At 46.0% G+C, this 17,568-nt stretch overlaps 1 protein-coding gene across 4 annotated transcripts; it reads left to right on the forward strand.

Annotated features, from left to right (window-relative positions):
- Nucleotides 1–105: 105 nt before the first annotated feature.
- Nucleotides 106–17,568, forward strand: LOC129040959 (zinc finger protein 212). 4 transcript variants are annotated; one of them, XM_054495916.2, is made up of 5 exons: nt 106–311; nt 10,612–11,001; nt 11,134–11,260; nt 13,100–13,189; nt 13,944–17,568. In XM_054495916.2, exons 1-5 carry the CDS (start codon nt 288–290, stop codon nt 14,798–14,800), a joined length of 1,488 nt encoding a protein of 495 aa, XP_054351891.1. In that variant the 5' UTR covers nt 106–287; the 3' UTR covers nt 14,801–17,568. The 4 variants fall into 4 exon arrangements, with proteins under 4 accessions (XP_054351891.1, XP_063524019.1, XP_054351892.1 ...); XM_063667949.1 differs by having other exon boundaries at nt 139–311; nt 10,617–11,001; XM_054495917.2 differs by having other exon boundaries at nt 156–311; nt 13,947–17,568.

Here is a 17,568-nt window from a genome sequence, read left to right on the forward strand (position 1 = left end):
TGACTTTTGAGTGACTGAGCCCTCCTGGTGCCCGCACTCTGGCCGGGAGTGCCAAGCAGCGTTCTCCCTCCCGCCGCACGGGGGCACAATGGGAAGCCTGTGCAGTGAGGAAGAGCGGCTGGAGCCGGTCTTGTGCCGGGGGAGGTCGCTGCTCCCAGAATGCACCTGGCATCAACACGGCGACGGCGGCGGCGGCGGCTTCCAGCAGGCTCCGGGGCACCGAGCGGACAGGAACCCAGCCCGGGGGCTCTGAGGCGGGGTCCGGGTGTTGAGGGGAGACTGGAGCCATGGCGGAGTCGGCGCCTGCTCGGGTAAAAGGCACCGGCGCGCGGGCTCGAGGGCCCTAGGGCGCGTTGGGGATGGCGGAGTCCCCTGCCCGGGGCGGGGCTTCGCGGTTTGGACGCCGCCGGGGTCTTGGTTTCCCGGGGCTGCAATTGGCGCGGGTGAACGCAGACCCTCCTCCTCGCGACCCCAGTGCTCTGCCCTTTTTTCCCTCCGCTTCCTTCTGCAGCGGGGTCGGAGCCTCGGCGCCGTGCGCCCTTGCCCAGAAACTTCTCTGAAGCTTGTTTTAGGTTGGGGGATTTGTGACCCTGCCCACACATTTTCTCTGTCGTGCCAAAAGAGCCCGTTCCCAGGTTGGAGCCTTTCCAGATTGGAAACGGTCTCCGTCGCTACGAGTGAGCTCTCCCGCTGCCCGGGAGACCCCAGGACTTGCCTCTCTGCGACCACCTCCTCTTCGGTCCGATGTGTTGTCGGTTTCTCCCGTGCTGCAGATTTCTGTCTTGGGGTTGCAGCCACAGGTTGAAGTCAGCCTGGGCTTCTCCTTGGGGACGGATGTTATCTACAGTGCAGTTGCTGCATTTTGTTTGTAGAGCTGCCCAAACTCTCTCCTTCACCGCCCCCTCCCCAGCCCACCGACCATCCCCATTCCGGGAACGTCAAGATACGGAGCTTGGTGTGAGGAAAATCCTATTTGTGGAGTCACGAAGCTTTCAGCTATCCATTTGGGTGATTTTAGGCAACTGTATTCGCCTCTCTGGGTCTCTTTCGTTTTCTTAACTGTAAATCGAGAGTGTTGGAGTAGTTGCTAGATAATCTCTAAGGCTCTAAGTTTCCTTCCAGCTCCGACATTCTCATACTATTCCAAAGTAGTGGTTAATTTAACAACACCAGAGGGTTTGCAACGGAAAGGGCAGCTGGAATTGAATTGATTTTTAATGAAGTGTTCCTTGGTCTAGAAGCACTTCGAGAATCATGTTAGATCTTTGTGAGAATGTAGGGCTAAGGAGATTCTGTGGGGAAAATTTGACCATGAGCAGGGTGCGCTATATTTGATTCTTGTAGAAAGTGCGTTAAGAACTAAGAAGGGAGGGATTGGAAGACTTAGAGAACACAGTATTTGCTTTCAAGGAAGTTAACAGTTGAATTGGGAAGACAAGACACAAATGTTTACAATATTAACCTCATCTGACTCCTATAAGCTAGGCTGAGCCAGTCAAAGACTTGGCTTTTCCACAAGATCTAGTTAGTGTTAGAGTCCGGCGAGAGGACTCCGCCACAGTTCTTCCTGCCAGGTCACTCCACAATTACCTACATGTTGTCAGTAGACCTTGTTAGGAAGAAGCCTTAAAGGTCCACCACAGGCCAGGCGCAGTGGCTCATGCCTGTAATCCCAGCACTTTGAGAGGCTGAGGAGGGCGGATCACGAGGTCAGGAGTTCAAGACTAGCCTGGCCAATATGGTGAAACCCCGTCTCTACTAAAAATAAAAAAATCAGCTGGGCGTGGTGGCAGGCGCCTGTAGACCCAGCTACTCGGGAGGCTGAGGCAGAAGAATCGCTTGAACCTGGGAGGTGGAGGTTGCAGTGAGCTGAGATGGTGCTACTGCACTCCAGCCTGGGTGACAGAGCGAGACTCCGTCTCAAAAAAAAAAAAGTCCACCAGAATCCCAAACTATGCCTTAAATAAAATGAGTTTGTCGTTGTAGAACTTACTCAAATTGTTCTTGAGCCTGTTTCTCTTCTCAGACATCTCTTCAGGTGAGAATTCTGTGTTTCTCGTTTAACAGTAAGATCAAGTAGGTGCCCTGATGAAACAACTGAAAATGCTGGAAAATCCTGCACATAAATGCATTTGAAATGTATTTTAGTAAAGAATACTTGGAGCCCCAAAACTTAAGCGAAAGAGGAAACTTGAAAGTGATAGAGTTCTGAAGCCAACTTTGAGGGCATTGGCCGAACATTCATCTTTGGTGTTTATGATTCAAGGACCTGCAAAATAGAACACACATCTCAGAGCCTAAGATGGAAAGTCTAAGAAGCTCCCTAACCCAATCCCATGAAGCAGAGACTTCAAAGGGCAATATTCTGTGTAAGGGTGAACTGAAAGTAAGGTCTGACCTTCAGATGATTGCAAAGTAAATTGTTAAACCTTGGCACTGAGATTACAGGCGTGAGCCACCGTGCCTGGCCATAGTTTCGTTTCTTTTCTTTCTTTTTTTCTTTTTCTTTCTTTCTTTTTTTTTTTGAGAGAGTCTTGCTCTCTTGCTCTGGCTGGAGTGCAGTGAAGCAATCTCGGCTCCTTGAAACCTCTGCCTCCCAGGTTCTAAGTGATTCTCCTGCCTCAGCCTCCAGAGTAGCTGGGATTACGGGAACACGTCACCATGCCTGGCTAATTTTGTATATTTAGTAGAGATGGGGTTTCACCGTGTTGGCCAGGCTGGTCTCTGAACTTCTGACCTCAGGTGATCCACCCGCCTCGGCCTCCCAAAGTGCTGGGATTACAGGCATGAGCCACTGCACCCGGCCTAAGGCAGAGGGAATTCTTAAAAGCAACCAAAAAAAAAAAAAAAAAAAAAAAAAAGACTACCTTGAAATGAAGTACAGCAAAACTAATGGGGGCCAGCTTCTCAACAGCAACCATATGGAAGCCAGACAAAAGGAGAATGATATTGTCAATAGGCTGAAAGAAAGTAACTATAGTCCCATAGTTTTATATGCAGCAAAAATATGTTTCAGAAACAAAGATGTAATGAAGACATTTTCAGACAAATTAAAAATGACAGTTTGCTACCAGTACACTCTTAGTAAAGGAAATTCTGAAAGATATACCTCAGGTAAAATGAAAATTTTCCCAAATAGTCTGAAAATGTGAGAAGATATGATGATGCATGGAAATGGTTAAATCTAAACAAATAGTGACTTAATAAAACAGAAACAATTTCTTGTTGTGTTAAAAACAATTAAAATACATGATGGCATTGGTGTAAATATGAGGAAGAGATGATCAGAATTAAAGTGTTTAAAGGGCTTTGTTAAAGGGCCTTCTATGTATGTTTCCCATAATTTCTAGGATACTTGCTAAACAACTCGAAATTGGTTGTATAACTTACAGATCAGAAAGGGGGATAATAGAATAAGAAAAAATTAATGTAAAAGACAAGAAAGTAGGGAAGAAAGATGGGATAAATAGCACAAAAAAGGTAAAAATAAAACTAATGAACAATTAAAATAAATGTAAATGAATGAAATGTTCAAGTTAAAAGGCATAGATTGTCAGGATGGGGGAAAAATCCAACTAGATGGTTTAAAAGAGATAACAACTGGCCGGGCGTGGTGGCTCACGCCTGTAATCCCAGCACTTTGGGAGGCAGAGGTGGGAGGATCACAAGGTCAGGAGATTGAGACCATCCTGGCTAACACAGTGAAATCCCGTCTCTACTAAAAATACAAAAATTTAGCCGGATGTGGTGGTGGGTGCCTGTAGTCCCAGCTTCTTGGGAGGCTGAGGCAGGAGAATGGTGTGAACCCAGGAGGCGGAGGTTGCTGAGGCAGGAAAATCGCTTGAACCTGGGAGGTAAAGGTTGCAGTGAGCCGAGATTGCGCCCCTGCAGTCCAGCCTGGGTGACAGAGTTAGACTCCGTCTCAAAGAAAAAAAAAAGAGATACAACTAAAAGATAAGGATATAGAAACAGTTGAATATAAAAGATCATGAAAAAATATGCCAAGCAAATACTAATCAAAAGAAAGTTGACAAATATATTTAGTATCTTTAGAGATAGAAGGCTACTACTACTTTTGTAATGGTAAAAGACTCAGTTTACCAGCTAGATACAAAATTTCTAAACCTGTATGCACCTAATTACATAGCCTAAAAATATATAAAACAAAACTGACAGAACTACAAGAAAGATTCACTATTATAATAGGAGATTTTAATACAACCTTAGTATTTTATCAAATAGAAAAGAATTATAAGGGTGTAGTGCATCCAGTAGAACTTTCCAAGATGATAGAAATGTTCTCCTCTGCACTGTTTAATACAGTGGCCACTAGTCACATGTGGCTTTTGAGCACTTGAAATGTTAGCTAGTATGATTGAGGAACTGAGTTTTAAATTTTATTTATTTATTTTGAGACAGACTCTCACTCTGTCACCCAGGCTGGAGTAGAGTGGTGCAATCTTGGCTCACTGCAACCTTGCAACCTCTGCCTCCCAGGTTCAAGTGATTCTTCTGCCTCAGCCTCCTGAGTATCTGGGATTACCGTCATGTGCCACCACACCCGGCTAATTTTGTATTTTTAGTAGAGACAGGGTTTCATCATGTTGGTCAGGCTGGTCTTGAACTCCTGACCTCAAGTGATCCGGCTGTCTTGGCCTCCCAAAGGGTTGGGGTTACAGGCATGAGCCACTGCGCCCGGCTAGTTTTATTTAACCAGCCACATGTGACTAGTGGATATTATATTGGAAGCACAGGTACAGAAATGATTATTTTTATTTTTATTTTTTTTCTGAGGCAGAGTCTCTCTCTGTTGCCCAGGCTGGAGTGCAGTGGCGCGATCTTGGCTCACTGCAAGCTCCACCTCCCGGGTTCACGCCGTTCTCCTGCCTCAGCTTCCCCAGTGGCTGGGACTACAGGCGCCCGTCACCACGCCTGGCTATTTTTTTTGTATTTTTAGTAGAGATGGGGTTTCACCATGTTAGCCAGGATGGTCTCGATCTCCTGACCTCGTGATCCGCCCACCTTGGCCTCCCAAAGGGCTGGAATTACGGGCGTGAGCCACTGCGCCTGGCCAGAAATGATTATTTTTTTATTCATGTAGCTATCAGTATATAATATCAAAGGGTAGAGACAAAATGAAAACTAAAGAGAAGAGGCAAAAATAAAAACCTATTGGGAATGAAAATGTGTGCATTCCCATGTCTATTGGTTGATGCTGGCGTGTAGACTGACATTGTAGGTAAGGCCATTGAACAGAACACTTCATGCACCCTCTTCATGTGGCTTGGGATTTCTCAAGGGATTCTAGCACCTGACTGCCTGTGATTTGCCCCACTTGACAGAGAGTGGAGCAGAGATGAACCATCCATGTGCCACCCTCCTTTAATTGCAGATTCATGTGCAAAGTAGATGATGATGTCTTAAACCACTAAATTTGGGGATTATTTGTCATACAGGAGTTGATGGTTGGAATAGATACCTAGGGAAGATGTTAAAACATTGAAAGATATTAAAAATGGAGTCTCAAAAGGCTGGGCATGGTGGCTCATGCCTATAATCCTAGCACTTTGGGAGGCTGAGGTGGGTGGATCATTTGAGGTCAGGAGTTTGAGACCCGCCTGGGCAACATGGTGAAACCCTGTCCCTACTAAAAATACAGAAAAATTAACCAGGCGTGGTGGCACACACCTGTAATCCCAGCTACTTGGGAGGCTGAGGCAGGAGAATCACTTGAACCTGAGACAGAGGTTGCAGTAAGCTGAGATCATGCCACTGCACTCCAGCCTGCAGCCTGGGCAGCAAAGCGAGAGACTCCATCTCAGAAAAAAAAAAAAAAAAAAAGGATTTGCATACTATGTTTATGAATTGAAATTCATCCTAAATGTGTTACTTTTCTGTTGGGTGGGGTGACTCATGCCTGTAATACCAGCACGTATAATCGTGCCACTGCCCTCCAGCCTGGGTGACAGACTGAGACCGTGTCTTTATTTATTTGAGACAGAATCTCTCTCTGTCACTGGAGGGAAGTGGTGTGATCATGGCTCCCTGCAGCCTCAATCCCCTGGGCTCAAGTGATCCTCCCACCTCAGCTTCCTGAGTGGCTGGAACTATAGGCACCTGTCATCATGCCCGGCTAATTTTCTTGTCTTTTTGTAGAGATGGGATTTCACCATCTTGCCCTGGCTGTTCTTGAACTCTTGGGCTCAAGCTGTCCTCCCGCCTCAAGCCTCCTGAAGTGCTGGGATTACAGACGTGAGCCACTGTGCCCAGCATAGATTCCCCAAGTGAGATTGCTAGGTAAAAGGGTTTTTAATGACTTGAAATTTTTCTTTCCCTAAGAGCGTGTAGTATTTTTCATTCCTTCCAGGAGTGTTATGAGAGTCAGTTTACCACATTATAGTCAGCTCTGAATGTTATTCTTTGTGTCTGTTTCATGTTTGTCAGTCTGATGGGTGAAAGTGCTTTCACTTAGTTATATTTGGATTCCTGATTGTAAGGTGGTTGTGTTTTCATTTGTTGATTGACTGCCTGCATTTCCGCTTCCATGAATGATTTACAGTCTGCAGTTTTATTTTGGGGTTCTTGATCTTTTTCCACTTCATATTCTGTTTACAAATATTCTTTCCTTGTTTTTAGACTTTGTTTATGTTACCTTTTATTACAGCTAGCATTTTCTCCTGCTTTGACATTCTAAGACCTGTTTATTGAGATACCATTTACATACAGTAAATTTTACTCTTTAGGCAGATAGTTCAACAAATTTTGACAAATGTGTAGCCAGCATATTACCAAGGTAGAGAATATTTCCATCATCCAAGAAAGTTCCCTCATATACCTTTATAATCAGTCTTTTTCTTTTTTTGAGACAGAGTCTCGTTCTGTTACCCAGGCTGGAGTGCAGTGGCATGATCTCGGCTCACTGCAGGCTCCGCCTGCCGGGTTCACGCCATTCTCCCGCCTCAACCTCCCAAGTAGCTGGGACTACAGGCGCTTGCCACCACACCCGGCTAATTTTGTTTTTGTATTTTTAGTAGAGATGGGGTTTCACCATGTTAGCCAGGATGGTCTTGATCTCCTGACCTCATGATCTGCCTGCCCTCCTTGGCCTCCCAAAGTGCTGGGATTACAGGTGTGAGCCACTGTGCCTGGCCTATAATCAATATTTTTCTCCTATCCCTAGCCCTTGGCAACCACTGATCTGATTTCTGTCCTTATAGTTTGCTTTTTTCCAAACATGTAAATGAAACACAAATGTAGCCTTGTGTGTCTGAGTTCTTTTTTTTTTGGAGTTTTGCTCTTGTTGCCCAGGCTGGAGTACAATGGTGCGATCTCGGTTCACCGCAACCTCCGCCTCCCAGGTTCAAGCGATTCTCCTGCCTCAGCCTCCCGAGTAGCTGGTGTTACAGGCATGCGCCACCATGCCTGGCTCATTTTGTATTTTTAGTAGAGATGGGGTTTCTCCATGTTGGTCAGGCTGGTCTCGAACTCCCAACCTCAGGTGATCCGCCTGCCTCGGCCTCCCAAAGTGTTGGGATTTTAGGTGTGAGCCACCGTGCTCTTCCCTTCTTTTTTTTTTTTTTTTTTTTTTTAAAGTGGTCTTACTTTGTCACTCAGGCTGGAGTGCAGTAGTGCAATCATGGTTCACTGCAACCTTGAACTCCAGGGCTCAAGTGATCCTCCCATCCTCAGCCTCCCAAGTAGCTGGGACTACAGGCACATGCCACCACGTCTGGCTCATTTTAAAAAAATTGTGGAGGTGAGGGTCTCGCTTTGTTGCCCAGGCTGATCTCGAACTCCTGGGCTCAAGTGATCCACCTTAGCCTCCCAAAGTGTTGGGATTATAGGTGCGAGCCACCGTGCCTGACCTTTGTCTGATTCCCGTCACTTAGCACGTTGTTGTACATGTCAGTGATTATGGTTCCTTTTTATTACATAGTAGTTGACTTAGTAGTCGAAGTAGTAGTCTACTACTAAGTAGCAGGCTTAGTAGTCTACTAAGCTATATAGGAAAAATACGCTAAATATATAATACGGTATATAATGAAGTGTCTTGTGTATCTGTTTTCTAGGGCTGGTGTAACAAACTGGGAATCTTAAATAACAGAAATTCTGTCTCACAGTTCTGGAGGTTAGGAGTCTGAAATCAAGATGTTTGCAGGGTTGGTTCCTTATGAGTTTTGTGTTTCTCTCCTACCTTCTGGTGGTCCCATGTGTTTCCTTGGTTTGTGGCAGCATAACTCCAGTCTCTGCCTTAATCTTGACATGGCTCATTATGTATTGGTGTAACAGAATACATGAGGCTAGGTAATTCACGAAGAAAAGAGGTTTAGTTGGCTCACAATTGTGGTGGCTGGAAAGTTCAAGATTGGGCAGCTGTATCTAGTGAGGGTTTCAAGCTGCTTAAACTCATGGCAGAAAATGGAAGGGCAGCAGGTGTGGGTAGAGATTACATGGTGACAGAGGAGGCAAGAGAGAGACCAAAGAAGTCAGACTGTTTCACAACCCACTCTAGTGGGAACGAATCCATTCCTGCCAATGACAGATCACCCCTGTGGGAGCGCATTAATTTATTTATGAGGGATATGCCCTCATGACCCAAACACCTCCCACGAGACTTCACCTCCCAACACTGCCACATTGGGAATAAAATTTCAACATGGCTTTTGGTGAGGACAAACCATAGTAGACATCTTCTCCCTGTGTGTGTGTGTGTCTGCATCTAAAGGTCCTCTGTTTTAAGGACATCAGTCATTGGATTAAGGCCCATCCTAATGACCTCATTTTAACCTGATTACCCTTGGAAGTACCTTATTTCCAAGTAAGATCACATCCTGAGGTACTGAGGATTAGGGTTTTACTGTATTATTTTGAGGAGACACAATTCAACCCATAACATTGGATGGATCACAATTTTTTCATCCATTCACTGGTTCGTGAACATTTGAATTGTTCCCATCATGTTAGATAATTCAAAACAGAAGACAAGAAGAAACTAATCATTCTTTTCAACCTCTTACTAAGTGGAAGAGGAGGGGGCTTATTCCTCTGCACAGATTCTTACCCACGTTCCTGTCTAGAAAAAGTGCTACTAAGCACAGAATGCTGGGCCACAGAAAGAGGCGACTCACAGACTTAAAGTAGAAGCAAAACAAGCATGATGGCATGCATATATCCAGTTTAATATTTTGTTTTGTTTCGCTTGTATTTGTCTTTTACATTGAACTTTTCTTTTAATCTTTTGCAGGAGGATGTATTTAAGCTTTTGTCTCATGTGTTCCATGATGAATTAACTGACTTGAATGACTAGAGTAGGTCTTGGCCAAACTTAAATGTTCAGTTCTGCACCAGTCAGTTTCCTTTTGTCCCATGTTCTCTGGACCACAATCCTTGGCTCCAGCAGTTCTTTCCGAGATATTTCCTCTAAGTGTGTTGGTCTTGGTGGCCTCACTATGGTTAGAGAAGCAGCCTTGAATAAAGTGTGTGCTTTATTCAAATAAAGTGAAATTTGCAGTGGGGGTTAGGACTGAAGTGAACGTGAAGGGAGACAGTAGGGGGACAGCTTGGGGAAGACTTCCCCAGTGTTGGTTTCAGTAATTTTAGCTTCTATGACAGTGATTTTCCTACTGTCAGAGACAGCTCATTAAAGTGAAAATTATAAGGAAAATGTCAGTAGACTTAGTCACATCATTTCAGTAAATATTTTTTAAGGATTTATTCACCATCCCAGCTGCTAGAATGCAAAGATGAATGAATTAGGTCTTGTAGGTCCTGCTAAGGAATTTTGTCTTTATTGTGGGGAGCCATTGAAAGTTTTCAAACAGGGGTGACATGATCAACTATGAAGTCTGGCAGGAATGTGGAGGCAAGATAAGATGTAAATGACACCTTTTATCATATAGTCCAAAACATTAAATAAAAATAGGTTTAAAAATGAACACTGATACAGGATTCTCAGAGAATATGCTAAGTGTAAAACATAGGTAACAGAACATGCACACTATAATTTCACTTTTGTTGAAAAAAAAACTAAAAGATGAAAAAAACTTTAGAAATACACCAAAAATTCAAACAGCTTTCTTTTTTTTTTTTTTTTTTGAGACAGGGTCTCACTCTGTTACTCAGGCTGGAGTGCACTGGCACGATCTTGGCTCACTGTAGCCTCAACCTCCTGGGCTCAAGCCGTCCTCCCACCTCAGTGCCCCAAGTACCTGGGACTACAGGCATGCATCACCATGCCTGTCTAATTTTTTGAACTTTTTTGTAGAGACAGGGTTTGCCTTGTTGGCCAGGCTGGTGTCAAACTCCTGAGCTAAAGTGATTCAGCTGCCTTGGCCTCCCAAAGTGCTGGGATTACAGTTGTGAGCCACCACGGCCAGCCCTAACAGCTTATTCTGTGTGAGAATATTTTGTGTAATATTTTCTTTCTATTCTTCAGCATTTTCCAACATTATTAATACAATATCTACATATAATTTTTAGTATCAATAAAAGACATGTTTTTTTTTTAATAAAAGAAACTAGATAACTCTGAGCACTGATACACTTGAACGTTGCTTTCTTTACTTGATGTTTGGAAGTGACATTGTCTGACCTGTGTCTTTGATCCTTCAGCACAGGAGAAAACGACGCTCCACACCTTTAACTTCTTCCACACTTCCTTCACAAGCAACAGAGAAAAGCTCCTATTTTCAGACCACCGAGATCTCACTCTGGACGGTGGTGGCTGCTATTCAGGCTGTGGAGAAGAGGATGGAGTCCCAGGCTGCCCGGCTACAGAGCCTGGAGGGACGCACGGGGACAGCCGAGAAGAAGCTGGCTGACTGTGAGAAGATGGCCGTGGAGTTCGGGAACCAGCTGGAGGGCAAGTGGGCCTTGCTGGGGACCCTGCTGCAGGAGTATGGGCTGCTGCAGAGGCGGCTGGAGAATGTGGAGAACCTGCTGCGCAACAGGAACTTCTGGATCCTGCGGCTGCCCCCAGGCAGCAAGGGGGAGGCCCCCAAGGTAGTCTCATTGAGGATTAAAAGTTAGAAGAGAAGGGGGAGCCAGCCCTTTAATATGTAAGCACGTCAGTTGCTGGCTTTTCTGTCATAGCTGTGAGTAGAAGCACTCACGGTGTGCCATTGGTGATTCCAGGTGTCCAGGTCACTGGAGAATGATGGCGTCTGTTTCACCGAGCAGGAATGGGAGAATCTGGAGGATTGGCAGAAGGAGCTCTACAGAAACGTGATGGAGAGTAACTACGAGACACTGGTCTCTCTGAGTGAGTAGCAGTTTTCTCCCTAGAATTCTGTCTCAGACATACTACAATTCCTGGCCAGTAGCTTGTAATTCAGACTACACCTGTGGCTCTTGTGGCTGTGGGTCTTCTGTTGGCCTGCACGGGTGGAGAAATGCAAGTCTCTAGGTCCTCCCATTTACAGAGATTTTGGAAAGCTCTCAGCATTGTGCCTTTCGTGTTTTTTTTTTCTGTGGTCACAAAGTCTGTTCTTGATAGTATTTTCTAATAAATAAAATGTCATATACCCTGCAGTGTGATATGGCTAGGGTTCCTCATGTTGTTTTTTAATTTATTTTGTTTTATCTTTTTTTTTTTTTTTGAGAAAGAGTCTTGCTCTGTTGCCCAGGTTGGAGTGCAGTGACACGATCTTGGCTCACTGCAACCTGTGCCTCACGGGTTCAAGCGATTCTCCTGCCTCAGCCTCCCGAGTAGCTGAAATTACAGGTGACTGCCACCACGCCCAGCTAATTTTTGTATTTTTAGTAGAAATGGGGTTTCACCATATTGGCCAGGCTGGTCTTAAACTCCTGACCTCGTGATCTGCCCACCTCAGCACCCCAAAGTGCTAGGATTACAGGTGTGAGCCACTTCGCCTGGCCTGTTTTATCATTTTTTTTTTTTTTTTTTTTTTTTTTGAGACTCTGTCACCTAGGCTGGAGTGCAGTGGTATGATCTCGGCTCACTGCAGTCTTGACAGCTTGGGCTCAAATGATTCTCCCACCTCAGTTTTCCGAGTAGCTGGGATTACAGGCACATGCCACTGCGCCTGGCTAATTTTTTAAATTTTTTGTAGAGACGTGGGTCTTACTGTGTCGCCCAGGCTGGTCTTGAACTCCTGGGCTCAAGTGATCCACCCACATCGGCCTCCCAAAGTGCAGGGATTATAGGCGTAAGCCTCCGCACCTGGCCTCTCATGCTGTTTTTTTAATATTTAAGACTATTTGAGATGGGTGTGGTAGCTCACGTCTGTAATTCCAGCACTTTGGGAGGCCAAGGTGAGAGGATAGCTTGAGGCTAGGAGTTCGAAATCAGCCTGGTCAACATAGTGAGATCTCTGTTGCTTAAAAAAAAAAAAAAAAAAGATGATTTGACAACCCTGTGTTACCTTGGATGAGGCAGGCAGCACAGGCTGATCAAAAGCATTTTCTTGGTGTTTGGCCGGAATTATAGCTGGTCATTGTGGTCTCGGTGATTTTTTCTTGTTGATTAGAAGTGCTGCTTAAAAGATATGTCTTTATATGCAAAATGTTACCTATTACATAATAAATGTGTTTTGTTTGGTAGACAAAGTCTTTTAAAACCTAGGTACATGGAGGAGTGTCAAGTGCCTGGAGCAGAGTAAGAGGTAAAGGAAATAGAAAATGGGCCAGAAAAGTGACCTTGTAAGCTTGGTTGGGTCACATGCTCTCATTGTGACTGTTTCCTTGTCTGTCCCAGTGCCCATCTTACCTTGCAGTGCCTTAGCAAGGATGAAATTAGATCCCCTGAAAGGAAGCATTGACAAGACTTAAGCTGCACGCACATGGAGAGGCAGAGGTGGGTGGTGGTGCCATCAAGGGCAGTGGTGGCTCTGTAGCCTGCCCGCCTGAGCAACAGGCCCTCTAATGGAGGAGCACTGGAGGCAGCAGCTAGCCAAGTCAGTTGTTATGATTGGCCAGAATTTTATAATTGTCCCAAACTGCTAGGGGAAACTGACAAGAACAGTAGCCTTTGAATCTGTATTTCCTCCCTGCCATTGGTCACCTTGGTCATTCGCAGCTGATCAGTGTGCAGTGAGCTTTCGCTCTCTCCTGGGCTCACACTGTGCTGTTTCCCACCCAGAGGTCCTTGGCCAGACAGAGGGAGAAGCGGAGTTGGGTACAGAGATGCTGGGTGACTTGGAAGAGGAAGGTCCTGGTGGTGCCCACCCAGGTGAGTGGCTCTGGAATATTCTGTTCCCCTTCCATAGCCCTCTGTAGCCTAGAGTGAGCTTTCCCACGGCTGAAGTGCCAGGTGCTGACTTGGTAACCTCATCTGGCATCTGCTTGTTTTGGACTCCTTTATGATTGTTGTTAGTTCAGCTGTTACATGTGCCTCAACTCCTACCACCCTGTGGGGTCTTTAAGACTAATGGCCACATCAATCATTCTTCTTCATGCCCTACAGAATAGAGTACCATATGAGGCGGTAGTCAAAACCTGCTGGAGATTGAGCGTGGGTACATCAGAGCTTCAGGAGGGAAGGCAGTGCAGGAAAAGCACTTGTCAGTAGGTAATTTGGGAGGTTATGGAGGAAGAACAGAGCTGGACATGAATTTTTAAGCTGTAGGTTTAGTTTGTCTTTAATCATTCAAATTTGTTATTTGAACACTCTTAATTTAGTATAGTTGTTACAGTGTATTCTGTCATTTTTCAGAGGGATTAAATATAAATTTGTAGACAAGCTTGGAGAACTATCATTTACAGTATTATAAGAGTAATACATTTATATTTCCAATCAACATTGGAAAAACTATACATGAATATAGTTTTATACAAGTCTTGGAACCTAGCCAGTGTCATCCTCCTCCACGTTATCCTAATTCACTTATTCCTGGGGTGCTTCTGAAATTCACAGATGTTTGGTCCTGGAGAAACCAAAGATACTAGAATGTGATCTTTTTTGTTGGTCTTCTTCCACTTTGCAGCAGGTGGGGTCATGATCAAACAGGAGCTACAGTATACACAGGAAGGCCCTGCGGATCTTCCTGGAGAGTTCTCATGCATTGCTGAAGAGCAGGCTTTCCTGAGCCCGGAGCAGACTGAGCTCTGGGGTGGTCAGGGCAGTTCTGTCCTCTTGGAAACAGGTCCTGGGGACTCTACTCTAGAGGAGCCTGTTGGTAGTAGAGATCCTAGCAGCAGCAGAACTGTGGGCTGCCCGAAGCAGAAATCTCATAGGCAGGTACAGCTGGGCCAGGAATGTGGGCAGGGCCTGAAGCTGAAAAAGGACACTTCCCGCCCCTACGAATGTTCTGAGTGTGAGATCACCTTCCGCTATAAGCAGCAGCTGGCCACACATGTGCGCAGCCACTCGGGGTGGGGGTCTTGTACACCTGAAGAGCCAGAGGAGAGCCTTAGGCCCAGGCCACGGCTGAAACCACAGACCAAAAAGGCCAGGCTGCATCAGTGTGATGTGTGCCTGAGGAGCTTCAGCTGCAAGGTGAGCCTGGTGACCCATCAGCGTTGCCACCTGCAGGAGGGGCCCAGTGCCGGCCAGCATGTCCAGGAGAGGTTCTCACCCAACAGCCTGGTTGCTCTGCCTGGCCACATCCCTTGGAGGAAAAGCCGGAGTTCCCTCATCTGTGGTTACTGTGGCAAGAGCTTCAGTCACCCATCTGACTTGGTGCGGCACCAGCGCATCCACACGGGCGAGCGGCCCTACAGCTGCACCGAGTGTGAGAAGAGCTTTGTCCAGAAGCAGCACCTCCTGCAGCACCAGAAGATCCACCAGCGGGAGCGGGGCGGGCTGGCCCTGGAGCCCGGAAGGCCCAATGGCCTGCTTTAAGGGTGCAGCCCCTCACCCGTCCGGGGGACGGAGGGGGGTGGCATTGGTTCCCCCGAAGAGACACTGCAGTCAGGGACTGAGTTCTTCCTGAGGGCAGTTGTTTGTGATTTGCCTTCCCTTGTCCCAGTACCAAGCCAAGCCCAAAGGCTGTCCTGAAAACCCTGTGGAAGAAGAGTCCAGGCCAGGTCTTCACCCTGCTGCCAAGTTTGCTGTTTCTTGGCACCTTCAGGTCTCTGGTTTTCTAATTCATGCCAATGCTTGTGGGCTGGGCTTGGCGTTCTGACCCCACAGGGACTGGTGGCTGGTTGCAGGGCTTGTCCTGGCATTTCATGTCTTCCCACGGGGTTGAGTCGGGCCATAGGGGAGAGCAGCTGCCTGAAAGAGTTCTGGGAAGTATAACCCTCCATTTTTTCTTGTTTTGTAATCTCTTTGTTTAATAACAAGTAGAAGAAATAATTTAAATGAACTGCTTAGCCCTGCTCTGAAGAACCTTTTTTGGAATTAGATTTTGGTTGATTTTTTAAAGAATACAGCCCAACACTTGTTTTTTACATTTTAAGAGTTGTAGAAGTTGTTCCTAACTTGGGGACTGGACCTACCCTCTAGGAGGGAATTGTTAATGGGGCTCTTTTAGCCCACTGACGCTTACTTAGGCCAGAGAGCAGGGGACGCGGTGCTAGGTTGACTCGTGCGGTGCTTGGTGCTCTCAAATTGTCTCAAAAGGACCAAGAGGAAAAGAGTCGGAGGGGTAGACCCTGCAGCCCCTGTTGAGAAGAAAGATTCCAGTGAAGTTGCTGATGGTATGGCTGTGGTCTGGGACTTGCGGTGTCTCGGCATACCCCTCTCCTCTTCCCACCTCCTCCTGGCTATGTTCTGCAGCCTCCCAGAGTAGAAAACTACTTTGTTACTTCAGGTTGTTCACCCTGTACCAGTGGTTGAGTTTGTTCCTATTACACCAGTCCTTACTTGAGGTGGTTTGGATTACAGTTTCCAAATGCATTCTGGGATTGCCTATTCCAGAGAGGGTACAGAAAAAGCACACAGATGGCTTGTCTCAGGAGTGTTGAATGTGTGCCCCGCTGCTGTCTAGGGGGATGGGAGTGGGCTCTGGGGTCATATGTGAACATCCCCTTGGATGATTTGCAGTTGCCTAGAATAAAACTTGCTACTAGCAAAAGAAAAAAAAAAAAAAGTTCATACTGGATGTTTTTCTCCGTTTGTCAAGAACACTTTCCTGGGGCCAAGGTGGAGAAGAGGCACCTGACCTGGAGTGATGACAGGGAAGGACTGATGGCACAGCCTAACCTGCACTTTTACTTAAACCTAGGACAGAAGACAAGATGTGGCATGGGTGAAAATATTCAGGGGACTGTACTTATGATGGTGGAGAGCTGGAGACAATCTGGGTGATGGCTATTGGGAAGTAGAAAGAGTAGGTGAAATGTGGGTACCCCGGGGAGTGCCAGGCAGCTGTTATGAGCATTGGCTTAGATATATATGCGTAGCCATCTGGATCCATCTTAAACACAATACTGAGGGGAAAAGGTAAGAAATTGAGATCTATAATGTAACACCATTTATATAAATTAAAAATGCATGTACACAAAACATTTTGTAAGAACACTTAGGACCAAAGGAGACATGTTAAAGACATTACAGTTTTCCATGGGGAGAGTGAACAAATAAATAGATAGAAGGAAACTTGGGTTGCTGTAAGGCAGAGGTCCCCAACCTTTTTGGCACCAGGACTGGTTTCGTGGAAGACAGGTTTTCCACAGACAGTGGTGGGGGATGGGATGGTTTTGGGATGAAACTTCCACCTCAGATCATCAGGCGTTAGATTCTCATAAGGAGCGCACAACCTAGATCCCTCGCGTGCACAGTTCACAATAGGGTTCATTCTATGAGAATCTAATGCCGCCGCTGATCTGACAGGAGGCAGAGCTCACCTGCTGTGTGGCCTGGTTCCTAACAGGCCATAGACCAGTACTGATCCACAGCCCAGGGGTTGAGGCCCCCAGCTATAAGGTATGGGATTATCTTGTTACAGAAACTGAACATGGAGGGAATCCTTGTAGGGCTGGCACTGTGTGAGGTAGGTAGTAGCTTCGTCAGGAAAACCTTTGCAGTTTCTTTCCTAAGTTTCTTCTGCAGTTTTTTCTTACCCTCAAGCCTTTGCCTTATAGACACCCCCTCTGTCCTGTCCTTAGTTACTCTTACTTCCTAATTGTTGAGCGTTTTAATGTGAGCAGCCTTGGGCCTTGCGTTGTGGGGAAAAGCAAAGCACAGAATATGGTCCTACTTCTCCAATAAAGTTAAGTTTTCCTTGAGGCTGGGAAATAATTGTATCAAGCAATTGGACTCCTGCTGACACTTGTTGAATACTTGTGTGCTAGGCACTATGTAAGTTATTTCCATGAAAACAAATCCTCATAGTTTTGGGTGGTGAGTATGATTTTACCTAGTTTTCCATATGAGATGTGGGAGGAGGCCTGAGAAGTGAAGTAAGATGGCAGAGGTGATGGAAACCCAGAGCATCTTGCTTCAGAGCCACACACTTGGCTATGGGGTGGTGGTGCTTCTGCAGTTAAGAACTCAGTGTCAAAGCTGGATTCTATGTCCTGAAGTGTGGGCTCTCTGCTGGCAGCAGCGGCATCCCCTAGGAGTGTGAAGTGGTGCAGACTCAGGCTCCAGCTAGACCCCCGAATCAGAACCTGCATCTCAGCAAGCTCTCCAGGTGATTCTGTGCATGCAGAGGCACTCTCTTA

The sequence above is a fragment of the Pongo pygmaeus genome, chromosome 6 (assembly GCF_028885625.2).
Source record: "Pongo pygmaeus isolate AG05252 chromosome 6, NHGRI_mPonPyg2-v2.0_pri, whole genome shotgun sequence".
Classification (NCBI taxonomy): Eukaryota; Metazoa; Chordata; class Mammalia; order Primates; family Hominidae; genus Pongo; species Pongo pygmaeus.